This window comes from Indicator indicator, chromosome 41 (genome assembly GCF_027791375.1).
Source record: "Indicator indicator isolate 239-I01 chromosome 41, UM_Iind_1.1, whole genome shotgun sequence".
NCBI classification, from domain to species: Eukaryota; Metazoa; Chordata; class Aves; order Piciformes; family Indicatoridae; genus Indicator; species Indicator indicator.
The window spans coordinates 713,997-726,849 of record NC_072050.1 but is presented as its reverse complement, the minus strand read 5'-3'; the positions used below and the strand labels follow the sequence as shown (position 1 = coordinate 726,849).

Below are 12,853 nucleotides of genomic sequence, written 5' to 3'. Positions count from 1 at the left end.
CTGCCAGCCCCCCCCCAGCCTCCCAGCCCCCTCCCCATCAAAGCCAGAGCCCCCCCGGGGCCAAAGTGCTACTTAACCTGCGGAGCTTTTGCAATAAGTCTGTTGGGCAGCCTGGGGTGGGAACTGCAGCTTTGGGGTTTCTTATTGTCATGATGATGATGATGATGAATAGGATTGTTGTTATTATTAATTATTATTACTATTATTATTATTATTAAGATTATTATTATTATTATTATTTGCTTCCTGACCAAAATTAGGAACTGGGGCTCAGTCCTCTGTACCCAGCAACCACCCAAAGAGGATGGGTCGGCCACATCCATAAATTTTCTTATGGATTTTTCCTGATGTTTCCCTGTGTTTCATTGCTTTTCTTTCTTGCTCTCTATTTCCTTCCTTCTTTTTTAATTTTTTTCTTTTTCTCTTTCTTTCTATTTTTCTTTTTTTTCTTTTTCCTTCCTTCCTTCCTTTCTTCTTCCCTCCCTCCCTTCCTTCCTCACTCCCTCCCTCCCTTCCTTCCTTCCTTCCATTCTTCCTTCCTTCCTCCCTTCTATTCTTCCTTCCTTCCTCCCTTCTATTCTTCCTCCTTCCCTTCTATTCTTCCTCCCTCCCTTCTATTCTTCCTCCCTCCCTCCCTTCCTCTCTTCCTTCCTCCCTCCCTCTCTTCCTTCCTCTCACCCTCTTTTCCTTCTTTTCCCCTCCTGCCCATTGAAGCTTTTCCAGATGGGGCTGGGCTGTGTCCTTGCCACTCACCTGTGGAGCCTTTCCTTGTCCACCTCCTGTCCCCCCCTGTGTTCTCTACCCCCTCCCTCCTGCACTATATATATATGTGTACATATATATATACCTGTATGCCTCATGCCAGTGTAGATACCCATCCAGTAGCATTTAGGGCCTTGTTCTTGTGCCACCTTTCTGTTCCTGATCTCTGAATGCCTTCAAGTGTATAAAGTGTGGAATTCTCTCTGGTATCTGTACTATGTACACACATTTTCATAGGAAGCACAACAAGCTGACAGATGCATTGTACATCCAATCCTGCTACTCCTAACGATGATATAAAGAATGATAGAACTCCTCCAGGCTCAGCCTGTCTCTCTCAGTGAGCTGCTGCCAACCCCTCCCCAAGGAGGCAGGTGGGGGATGGCAGCATCCCAGGATGTTCTTCAAGCCATCAGTGAAATCTTGGGAGTGGGGATCAAAGGGGAAGGGGAGGATAAGGTTTTGGTCCAGGCTGGCTTCAGTGATAGCAGCAGCAGCAGAGGTGATACTGGAGGCCAGAACCCCAGGGGCTGGAAGGGACCTCTGGAGCTCTCCCAGCCCAACCCCACCCTGCTCCAGCAGGGCACCCACAGCAGCTTGCCCAGGGAGGGTTGGAAGCTCTCCAGAGAGGGAAACTCCACGACCTCTCTGGGCAGCCTGCTCCAGGCCTCCAACACCTTCAACACCGAAGAAGTTTCTCCTCATGCTGAGGTGGAACCTCCTGGGCTCCACTTTGTGCTCACTGCCTCTTGTCCTGTCCCTGGGCACCACGGAGCAGAGTCTGGCCCCAGCCTCTTGCACCTCACAGCCCTCAGCTTTTGCTGAGCATTGCTCAGATCCCCTCTGGGGCTGCTCTTCTGCAGGCTCAGCAGCCCCAGGTGTCACAGAGCTGCTCCTGCCCCCTGGGCTGCTGGCGGCTGCAGCCTGCAGGGAGCGTGGGGCAGGCAGTGAGGCTGCAGCCAGCTCCGTAAACCTGGCGCTGGGCTCCAGCCAAGGAGTTAATCACATTTCACAGGAAGCATTTCTGATGGACCAGGTGAGGATGCAATGAGACAAAGCTAAGCCCTGAGACGCTGGGAGGCAGCTTGCTGCACGCTGCTGCGTTTGCCTTGCAGGTTGTGTGGCTGCCGCAGCCCCACAGAGCTCCGTGCAGGGCAGGACGGCTGCGAGAGCATCGCCTCTGCTGCTCCCTGGCGAGGATCCCTGCTCACCACTCACTGACTGCAACAGCTGCCAGCAGAAACAGGCTCTGAGGTACAATTACCCAGCCCTGGATGCTGCTGGGCTGCCTGGAGCCAGAGCTGGTTGGGGAGGGTGGTTTCAGAGGAGCTGCTGCCTGGTGCCAGCAGGTGTGGGGAAATGAAGGTGCCCCCGGGGGGGGCAGGGTTAAGCAAACTCTTCCACAGGGAAGAGCCAAGCAAGCAAAGCCTCAGGGCAGAGGGAAGGAGCAAGGACAAGTGTAAGGAGATACTGAGCCGAGGGGGCTGGGCTGGGCTGGGCTGGGCTAAGCTTCTCCTCCTGGTTCCCACAAAACGCAGCTGGTGTGAGGGGGCAGAGAGCTGCTCCCAGAGGGGGGCAGGGGGCTGGGGTCGCTCCCAGCTCTGCTCATGCCATGCTGGGGGCCTCTCAAGACCCTGAAGTTCACCTCCTCCCTGTGCCAAGCTGATCAGCTCTCAAGTGACAGATTCACAGAAGATTCCATGGGGTTGGAAGGGACCCTCCGAGGTCATCTTGTCCAGACCCCTGCAGGCAGCAGGCTGCCCAGGGCCACATCCAGTCTGACCTTCCTGGGATGTCCCCAGGGATGGGGCCTCAGCCACACTCCCTGGGCAGCCTGTTCCAGTGTCTCACCACCCTCACAGTGCAGAACTTCCTCCTGATGTCCAACCTAAATCTGCCCTGCTCCAGTTCCAAACCATTGCCCTTCTGAACAGTCACTCCCCAGCCTTCCTGCAGGAACCCTTCAGATACTGAAACACAGCTCAGAGGTCTCCCTGGAGCTTTCTCCTCTCCAGGCTGAACAGCCCCAATTCTTTCAGCCTGTCTTTGTAGGGGTTCTCCAGCCCTCTGAAGGGCCTCCTTCCCTCCCTCCACTCCTTGCTTTTCTCTCCCTCTCCTCCCTGCCTCTCTCTCTCTCTCTTTCCCTCCCAGGAGAACCAGGGCAGCTGTTCCAAACCTTGCCCCAAAGGCTCCTCCTTGCCAGGCTTTAAGTCTCTGTCCAAGCTGCATCTGAACAACAAAGGAGCAGATAAGTTCCACTGCTCTTCCTCCCCATGAATATTTCATCAGGCTGCTGGGCACCAGGCCTGTCAGAGGTGGCATTAAATTAACTGCATGGACACAGGGATGCTGAGACAACACTGAAGGGCTGTGCTCAGAGCCTCCTGCTCTCCAGCAAGGGTAGGGACACCAAACCTGGCAGAACAGCTGCCAGCACATCCCCACTCCTCTGCCCAGCCATGCACTGTGCAGGACAGCCCCCAAATGATCAGTGAGCATCCTTAATTGCTTAATTAATGCTTGTAGGGTGACTGCTCCCTTGGCTGGCTTTGTGCTGTGTCCCTTTTCTCTTGCTGAGCAACCACCAGGGTAGGTGCTGGAGGGCAGAGGGAACTTAATGCTAATGCTTGCAGAAAGTGGCCTTTGATTCACAGATTCATGGAATGGGCTGGAAGGGACCTTTAAGATCATCCAGTTCCAACCTCCCTGCCATGGGCACGGACACCTCCTGCCAGACCAGGAGATGGGCTCCATCCATGTCCATCTGTGCCCCCCCAAGCCTGTTCTCTAAGATGTTCTGGTTGGAGACATCACTCCCACCCCCAGGGCAGTCAACCTGCCTTCCCCTGAGTACATCCCAGAGCAAGGGAGGCTTCAGGTCCTTCAGGACCAGCACCTCCTGCAACAGGCAGGTGTTTGTAACAGCTGTGACCTGGCAAGCATGGGGCTGACCCCAGACCTCCTCAGCTCCAGGGCGGCTCTGACTGGAGCAGCTCCTCCGCAGTAACTCTGAGGGCTGCAGTGGAAATCAGCCAGGCTAAATTAGGACAGGAGAGATCAGAACCAGTTTGATGTCAGCTGAGGTAGGCTGACAGGTCCCCAAGCACAACTGAAAGGAGTTCGATGGCTGCCAGCCTAAGGAAGGGTCCAAGAAGCTGAAAGCTCCCTCACAGCTGGCTTTGCAGAGCTGGGAGCCCCTAACAGGGAGCCTGCTGCCTCTCCCACCCTGCTCCTAACACTCACAGGACTCTCTACTGCCCCACGGCCCTTGCAGCCCTCACAGAGTCCCCTTCGACATTGCCTACAGGACCCTGCACCCCAAAGAGCAATCTCCCAGACCCCGTACCCTTCCCTCATCCCCCAGCACCTTGGCCCTGCCCACACCACTCATGGCCCTTCCTAAGTCCCTGCTCCCTCCCAAACAGCTCCAGGACCCTGCTGCCAGACCCTGCACCCACCCACACCCCCAGGGCCATGCCTCAAACCCCTGCGCCCCACTAGACAGCCCCAGGCTCCTGCTCCAAGACCCTGCGCCCCCCCAGGACCGTCCCCAGCACCCTCCCAGCCCGCAGCGCGGTCCTCCAACCAGCAGAGGGCGGTGCGGGCGGGCGGTGCCCCTCTAGCGCGACCCCTCGAATGCACTCTATGGTGAGCTCCGGTTCCGGCCCCGCTCCCCTTTGTGTGGGAGAAGATGGCGGCGCGGGCGGGCTTCCAGTCGGTGACTCCCAGCGGCAGCGGCGGCGGGGCCGCTGCCGGGGCTGGCGCGCTGGGCCCGGGCACGCCGGTACGCATGGGCCCGGCGCCGGGCCAGGGCCTGTATCGCTCACCGCTACCGGGAGCCGCTTACCCGGTGAGGCGGGGGAGGGGCCGGCGGGGACGCGCGGGCTGGCGCTGCGCGGGGCGGGGCGGGAGGGAGCGGGGGCGGGGGCGGCGGGGACGGCGACGGGAACGGGAGCAGCCCCTCCCCGTGGGCACTGGATCGGTTTTATTCTTTTCGTAGCGCCCCGGAATGTTACCGGGCAGCCGGTTGGCGCCGCAGGGCCCCTCCATGGGGCCACCCGGTTACGGTGGGAGCCCAGCGGTGCGACCCGGGATGGCTCAGGCCAGCCTGGACCAGGCTCGCAAGAGGCCGGCGCCGCAGCAGCTTCAGCAGGTGCAGCCGCAGGCCGTCCCTAACCGCAACCACAAGTAAGCGCCGGCAGCCGCGGGCAGCGGGGACACCCCGGGGCGGCTCGGGGCAGCGGGAACACCCCGGGGCATCCCCAGGCCGGGGCACAGAGGAGTTGCCTCTCTCCCCGAAAGCCCCGCGGAGAGGGGCCGGGTCTGGGGGTCCGGGCAGGTACCCGCCCCCAAAATCGGTGCTGTGCCGGGGCCGGGGCCGGGGCCGGGTGCGGGGCAGCGGCAGGGACAAGGCTGGCATCATCTCGCTGCACGTAGTAGCACAAAGCTCTTCTCTTGGGGCGTGTTGGGTGCTCTGTGCTTGGGCTTCTCATGGCTTGTTTGGGTGGCCAAAGGGGACCTCAGCTCCTTGTGCAGCCCCTCTGGGGGAGGGGTCCTCCAGCAGGGAAAAGAGCAGAGTTCTGCCACCTTCCTGGCAGTGACACTGGGAATTCATCCCTCGATTTAAAATGCATCTCCTGGACAGGTCAATCCTGAGCTAATTGGGGCTGGAGAGTGGTTTTGGTTGGGCGTTCTGTCAGTTGGCCCTTTCCAACCTGCTGCAGCCTCCTTGTGATCCCTCTCAGGGGCTGTGGAACCTTCTGCTGGTCAGGGTTTGTCAGCTCTGCAGTGCCTGGGCAGGGGAATAAAGATCCTGAGCCTGTGCTGATGGCAGAAAAAGGGAGCCTGGCACCCAGGAGCCGCTGAAGCATCTCTGGAAGCAGGGAGCAGAGCATCCTCTTCCTCCCTTCTGAAAGGCTGCAGCTGACTTGCAGAGGGTGGTTGCCATTTTAATGCCTTTTCTGTCTGCCTCTTCTCCCTGGCAGTGCTAAGAAGAAGAAGATGGCTGACAAAATCCTGCCTCAGAGGGTGAGTGAGTGGCACAGGCGGCGCCGGCACCGCAGGCTGCAGGAGCCTGGGGGAGAGCTGAGGCTGATTTGCATTCTTGATTGACTCCAGATCCGGGAGCTGGTCCCGGAGTCCCAGGCCTACATGGATTTGTTGGCCTTTGAAAGGAAGCTGGACCAGACCATCATGAGGAAGCGCCTGGACATCCAGGAGGCTCTGAAGCGTCCCATCAAGGTAGGGCTGTGGCCCTGCTCCTCCTCTCACCTGTTGCTGGGTCACCCTCCTGAGGGGAACCTGCCCTGGCCAGGGGGGCTGGGCTCTGTTCAACATCCTCTGTCAGTGGAGGATGTTGAACAGAGAATAAAGAATGAGAAACAACAACAACAAAATTTTAAGCTATTCTCTGAAAAACATTAAAAGTGGAAGCAGGTCACATCAGACTGCATGCCACTTGGAAAAATGATTTTGGAGCAGGGCTCTGGTGAAGTGCCTGAAGAGATACCTCTAAAGGTAATGCAAAAGACCAAGCATTGCTACTTGCTGAGGAGGGGATTTGAGTGGACCCTCAGCCAAGTTTGCTGATGGCACCAAACTGGGAGGAGTGGCTGCTGTGCAGCAGGAGGTGGTGCAGCCATTCCCTGAGGCCTGGGCAGGGGGGGAGCCTCTGCAGGCTTCAGCAGGGATGAGCGTAGGGTCCTGCAGCTGGGGAGCAGCAGCAGCTCCCTGCAGCAGTGCAGCTCAGGGGTGCCCTGCTGGCAGGCAGCTCCCTGGAGGGCACTGAGCTGCTGCTCTCTGTCTAGCAAAAGCGGAAGCTGAGGATTTTCATCTCCAACACCTTCAACCCTGCCAAGTCGGACGCCGAGGACGGGGAGGGAACCGTTGCCTCCTGGGAGCTGCGGGTGGAAGGGAGGCTGCTGGAAGATGTGAGTGTGGAAAACCCACCCCCAGAGGTGGCTTTGGAGGGCCTGCAGTTGAATCCAACCAGCTCCTTGGTGGCTGAAGGCAGAGCCAGGGGCTTGCTCTCCTCCTTCATCTCTGTTTCCCAAGATGTGTGATGGTGACAAGACCAAGAGCCCAGCTTGGAGCCCAAAGGGTGTCCCCATGGCAGGACAGGAGTGGTGCAGAGTTCCTGTAGCTCTCAGAATTGGTGGTGAGAGCAGATCAGTGGCTCTGAGAACAGGGCACTTGTGTGGAACTGCTGAGTGCTTGCATTCCTGCAGCTCATTTTTTAACTCATCCTTTCACTTGCTGGCTTGGGACTTGATTTCCAGGCCTGTGTTTGGGTGTTCAGAACTGGGAAGGTGCAGGGTGGCTGTGCTTGAGCTCTGAGCTCTGCTCTCCTAACACTTCTCCTGTCTTGCTTGCAGTCTGCTCTTTCCAAGTATGATGCCACCAAGCAGAAAAGAAAGTTCTCCTCCTTCTTTAAATCTCTGGTGATTGAACTTGATAAAGACCTGTATGGCCCTGACAATCACCTAGTAGAGGTGAGCTGCTTTTTCCTGGGTTGGAGGCTGAGGTGACCCTTGGGGCTGGAGGGCTGGGGGGATCCTTAAGGCTTGCACAAATGGCTGGGAGCCAGCAGCTCTTGAGTCCCTCTCTCAGCTTTTCCCCTGGTTTGCTGGAGGCCTGAGCAAATCACACCAGCTCTGGTTTCAAGCTGGAAGTGGCACTGGGCTGAGTGTTCTCCAGCTGGGTGGAATTTCAGGGTCAGCCTCGCTGTGGCCCTGGGCAGCCTTGCACGAGATGAGCTCTGAGGCTCCCTTCCAACCCCCTGCAACCTGGGAATTCCCTGGCAAGCTTTTTGGGTGCCAAGCAGCAGGAGCCAAGGGGAATCAAGCATGGGGGTGCTGCTCAAAGCCCTCTCTTGTTCCAGTGGCACAGGACTGCTACGACTCAGGAGACAGATGGCTTCCAGGTGAAGCGGCCGGGGGACGTCAACGTGCGCTGCACGGTGCTGCTGATGCTGGATTACCAGGTAGGGTGCTGGGCTGGGGAGCACTGGGCCTGAGCTGCTGGCAGCTCTCTCTGCAGCCATCTTGCCTCCCTCTGCTCTTGGTTTCAGCCTCCCCAGTTCAAGCTGGACCCTCGCTTGGCTCGGCTGCTGGGCATCCACACCCAGACCCGGCCGGTGATCATCCAGGCCCTCTGGCAGTACATCAAGACCCACAAGCTGCAGGACCCCCACGAGAGGGAGTTTGTCATTTGTGACAAATACCTGCAGCAGGTAACAGCCTGGCTGCAGCCAGCCCCTGGCACAGCTCAGCTCTGGCACCTCTGGGCTCTGCCTCCCCTCCTGACCCCTCTCTTTTCTCTCCCAGATTTTTGAATCTCAGAGGATGAAGTTCTCAGAAATCCCACAGAGGCTTCACGCACTGCTGATGCCCCCAGAGCCCATCATCATCAACCATGTCATCAGGTGAGGCTGGGCTGCCCCCAGAGCCCCTCAGCATCATCAACCATGTCATCAGGTGAGGCTGGGCTGCCCCCAGAGCCCCTCAGCAGCATCATCAACCACCTCATCAGGGTTGGGGTTGGCAGGGACCTCTGGAGACCATCCAGTCCAAGCCCCCTGGTCCAGCAGGGTCACCCACAGCAGGCTGCACAGGAGTGGTTCCTGTGCCTCTTGAACTGGGGAGCCCAGAACTGGAGGCAGGATTCCAGCTGTGGCCTCACCAGGGCAGAGTAGAGGAGAACCTCCCTCAGCCTGCTAGCTGCACTCTTCTTGATGCACCCCAGGAGACCTTTGGCCTTCTTGGCCCCTTCTTGGCTCATGGGCAACTTGTTGTCCACCAGGACTGCCAGATCCTTTCCCACACAGCTCCTTTCTGGCAGGTGATGTGATTCTGCTTTGCAGCAGCAGTTCCCTGCCTGTCTCTGCCTCTGTCCTTACCATGTCCCTCTCCTCCCCAAGGCCCTCCCATGGCCATGCTGCCCTTTGCATCACACTCCTGTAGTTAGGAACCTGCCTGGAGCAACCCCTTGGTCCTTGTGCTGCAGTCCTCAGTGGGGCTTTGCTGCTCAGTGACAGAGCTGAAGCTGACCCCAGCCTGGCTGCTCCCTGTCCTCAGGCCAGCTGCAGGAGCAGCTCCAGTTTGGTGCTTTCTTGAGCCTCTCACTCACGGTAGCTTCTTCCCTGTTGGCTGCCTCCAGTGTGGATCCAAATGACCAGAAGAAGACAGCTTGCTATGACATTGATGTGGAGGTGGATGATACCTTAAAGACTCAGATGAATTCATTTCTGCTCTCCACTGCCAGTCAGCAGGAAATTGCTGCTCTGGATAACAAGGTAGGAAGAGCTCCTTAGGCCTGGCCTCCTCCTGGCTGGGTAGAAAAGAAAGGTCTGAAGCAGGAGGGCCCAGAACAGGGCAGGAGTTGTGCATCTGAGAGCTGCCCTGGGGTGAAGGTCCAAGGTCAGCGCTCTCCTGGGGGGCATTCAGAGTGTGGCCAGCAGCAGGCTGAGAGAGGTTCTCCTCCTCCTCTACTCTGCCCTAGGGAGGCCACATCTGGGGGACTGGGGCCAGTTCTGGGCTCCCCACTTCAAGAGGGACAGGGAACTGCTGGAGAGAGTCCAGAGGAGGCTGGGAAGCTGCTGAGGGGCCTGGAGCAGCTGTGTGAGGAGCTCTGGGGGGGTTCTCAGGTGGCTCTGCCCGGGAGTGAGGCTTGCTTTGAACACTGGGAACAGAGCAGGGAACTGGGACCTGAAAATCCAATCTGGATAGAATCCAGGCAGGGAGTACAGAATTCACCTTCATCTGCTGGGTCTCTTCTGACTGTTTGCCCTGCTCAGCAGTTCCCTGCCTGTGCTCCTGTCCTTCAGATCCATGAGACAATAGAGACAATTAACCAGCTGAAGACCCAGAGGGAGTTCATGCTGAGCTTTGCCAGAGACCCTCAGGGCTTCATCAACGACTGGCTGCAGTCCCAGTGCAGGGACTTGAAGGTGAGAGCTGTGCCTGGCCTGGAAGGTGGCTGCAGGCACTGGGCTGCTCATTAGAGCAGCTCCCACAGAGAGAGAAGCAATTTCCTGCTCAGGAGGCAAGGCTGCAGCTGGAGTCAGGCATCAGAACCTGACCTGAGTGCTCCGGAGCTGCTCTGAGGACAGGGGAGGAGGTGTGGGCTGGCTCAGCACAGCCAGAGCTGCACTCCTGAGCTGCTGTGTCCTTTGTGCTCTCCAGACCATGACTGATGTCGTTGGGAATCCTGAGGAGGAGAGGAGAGCTGAGTTCTACTTCCAGCCCTGGGCTCAGGAAGCTGTGTGCAGATATTTCTACTCCAAGGTGAGTGTCCCCAGGCAGGGCTCCCTCTCCATGGCTCACACTGGGGCACCCTGGGGAGTGCTCCTCCTGGCAGTCCCTGTTGGCAGTGGGCAGGGGCAGTGCCAGGCTTCCACTGCTGCTGCCTCTGGGTCCCATGGAACACAATCCTGGAATGGGTTTGGGTTGAAGGCACCACAAAGGTCAAAGACCACCACTGGCCCTGTGGTGGGCAGGGGGACACCTCCCACTAGAGCAGGATGCTCAAGGCCATGGCTCAGAGTGCCTGGCACTCCTGGCATTGCCAAGCTGCACCTGGAGATGCTGCCAATGCATCTTGGTGCTGTGGAATTGAATCCCAGAACCCCAGCATGGAGGGGCTGGAAGGGACCTCTGGAGCTCCCCCAGCCCATCCCCCTCTGCTCCAGCAGGGCACCCCCAGCAGCTTGCCCAGGGGCACAGTGCCCAGGGGGGGCTGGAAGCTCTCCAGAACCTCTCTGGGCAGCTGCAGGGCTCAGCAGCCTCACCCCAAACAACTTTCTCCTCCTGGGCTCCACTTTGTGCCCCTTGCCCTGTCCCTGGGCACCACTGAGCAGAGTCTGGCCCCAGCCTCTTGCCCCCTCCCCACAGCTCCTTTAGCTCTTGCTGAGCATTGCTCAGCTCCCCTCTGGGGCTGCTCTTCTGCAGGCTCTCAGCCCCAGGGCTCTCAGCCTCTGCTCCTCACAGAGCTGCTCCAGCCCCTCAGCATCTGCCCAGCCTCCCCTGGGCTCTCTCCAGCAGTTCCCTGTCCCTCTTGAGGTTGGAAAAGAGCTTTAGGGTCGAGTCCCAGCTGGAGTTCACCCTTTTACCAGCTGGGTGCTGTGGGTGCTGCACCACCTGAGCCTGACTCTGGCTTCTCTTGCAGGTGCAGCAGAGGCGCCAGGAGCTGGAGCAGGCCCTGGGCATCCGTAACACATAGGCTGCTCCTCTCCTCTCCTCTCCTCTCCACTCCTCCCCAGCCAGGAGGCATCACAGCTGCTTGTGGAGACAGAGCTGAGGCTGTGCTGTGGAGGCTGACAGCCTCCCACCCCAGCAATGAGGCCTGCACCATGATTCATCCTGGCATTGTCCCTGTCCAGGCAGCTCCAGGACACCTGGGACCTGCTGGGATGTGGCAAGCAGGACAGGCTCTAAGGAACACACATTTCTACCTGATTTTCTTCCTGACTGTTGCCTTGCCAGGCTTGAGGCTTCCAAGAGCCTCCCTGTGACTCTGCATTGCTTGTTCTGTCCCCAGCACTGCTGCTGACCTGGAGCCTTTCTCCACTTCAGAAGCCACAGCCTGTTCCACTCCAGCCAGCAGCTAGCTGGGGGTCACCTGAGACCTGGATCTGCTCTAGGGGGGACTTGTGGGGCTGGGCTCTTCCCTGCCTCTTTTGATAGCAAGGTGCCAGGAGCTGTTGTGGGCAGGATGCCAGGAACTGAGATACCTCCCTGCCCTCCCTCCCTCCCTTGGGGGTGCTGCTGCACTGGGCTGCCTCAGGCCACTGTTCCTGGAGGGATTCCTGGGCTGCCTAGAGAATTGCTTCTTCCCCTCTGCCCTTCCTCTGTCTCCCTTTGTGCCCCTTCCTCTGTCCCCCTTTGTGCCCTTCTTCCCCTTTGCAGACTGTCCTGGGGGAGCTGTGAAAGTGTTGGCAGTGCTGAGACTTCTCTCTGCATCAGAAGACCTCCACTTGTGGTCCCAAGCAGCCACCACCTGGTTGCTTGTTCTTGTGGCAGGAGAAGGGCTGCAGCAGCTGCCTGGTGGCCTTGGGCACAGTGCTGCAGGCTCATTCCTTTGGGACATTTCTCCTCTGTCCCTTGCTGCTGGGACCAGAGGCTTCTTGGTGTGTGGATCTGAGGGTGTGAGGACAGTCCTGGGGCACAGGCATAGCTCCAAGCATGTGTTAGAGGCTTCCACACTGAAGCTCCTGTGGGTTTTAGTCAAGTGTTAGGTTCAGGGCTGCAGTGAGGCCCAGCATGGTTCAGGAATGTTCAAGTAGATGTTCTCCACCCTGGGGAGTAGCAGCCCAGGTGCCTCTTCTGGGGTGAGTTACTAGTGGGTAGTAGGCAGGGGTGAGAGAAGAGCTTCTGCCCTGGACCTCAGCACTTCTGCTGGGGACTGTGATGAAACTGACTTGAAGGTTGGTCACATTTCCTTGGGGTAGCTGCCAGCCCCTCCTCATCCTCACACCCAGCTGGGGTGTGGTGGGAGGGTGGCTGTGAGCTTGGGAGCCTGGCTGGCCCTGCCCTGGCTCTTTGTGAGCCACAGGCTCTCAACTTCCCTCCTCCTGTGCCCCCTGCTGAGTGGCTCCTCCGTGGTTCTGGGGTGGGGGTCTGGGTGCTGGTGCCCACAGAGTCCTCAGGGTAAGGGCAGAGGAAGGATGCTGCTGAGTGACCAAGGGGGCAGAGCAGGCTGGGGCAGAGCAGCTGCTGCTCTGAACTGAGCAGTGATGGTTTTGCCATGGACCAACATCTTTTGTACTGTATCCTCCTGTAGACATCCCCCAGTTTTAATAAAAGTCTCCTGTGAAGGAAACTCTTCCAAAAGCCTCTCCAGGACTGCACTGCCTGGGCTGTGCCCAGGAGCCAGCACCACAGCTGGCCTGGAGCCTTGTGCCCACAGGATGCTTTCACCCAGCAGCTGCCTTGGATTCATGGAATGGGTTGGAAGGGACCTTAAAGCTCATCCAGTTCCAAGCCCAGGTTGCTCCCAGCCTCATCCAGCCTTGAACACCTCCAGGGAGGGGGCAGCCACAGCCTCCCTGGGCAGCCTGTGCCCGTGTCTCCTCACTCTCAAGAGTTTATTCCTC

The 12,853-nt window shown here is 58.5% G+C and overlaps 1 protein-coding gene across 2 annotated transcripts; it reads left to right on the top strand.

Annotated features, from left to right (window-relative positions):
* Window positions 1-4,453: 4,453 nt before the first annotated feature.
* On the top strand, window positions 4,454-11,029 carry SMARCD1 (SWI/SNF related, matrix associated, actin dependent regulator of chromatin, subfamily d, member 1). Of its 2 annotated transcripts, XM_054397110.1 has the most exons (13): window positions 4,454-4,612; window positions 4,763-4,950; window positions 5,748-5,790; window positions 5,881-6,003; window positions 6,570-6,692; window positions 7,137-7,253; window positions 7,643-7,744; window positions 7,832-7,993; window positions 8,088-8,185; window positions 8,920-9,055; window positions 9,587-9,709; window positions 9,945-10,046; window positions 10,927-11,029. In XM_054397110.1, exons 1-13 carry the CDS (start codon window positions 4,454-4,456, stop codon window positions 10,978-10,980), a joined length of 1,530 nt encoding a protein of 509 aa, XP_054253085.1. In that variant the 3' UTR covers window positions 10,981-11,029. The 2 variants fall into 2 exon arrangements, with proteins under 2 accessions (XP_054253085.1, XP_054253086.1); XM_054397111.1 differs by lacking the exon at window positions 9,587-9,709.
* The last annotated feature ends 1,824 nt before the right edge of the window (window positions 11,030-12,853 follow it).

Coding starts and splice junctions, on each gene's coding strand:
- SMARCD1 (XM_054397110.1), top strand. CDS start 4,454: ATGGCGGCGCGGGCGGGCTTCCAGTCGGTGACTCCCAGCGGCAGCGGC. Junction 6,693..7,136: donor AAGGGAGGCTGCTGGAAGAT/GTGAGTGTGGAA, acceptor TCTTGCTTGCAG/TCTGCTCTTTCCAAGTATGA. Junction 7,994..8,087: donor GTGACAAATACCTGCAGCAG/GTAACAGCCTGG, acceptor TTTCTCTCCCAG/ATTTTTGAATCTCAGAGGAT.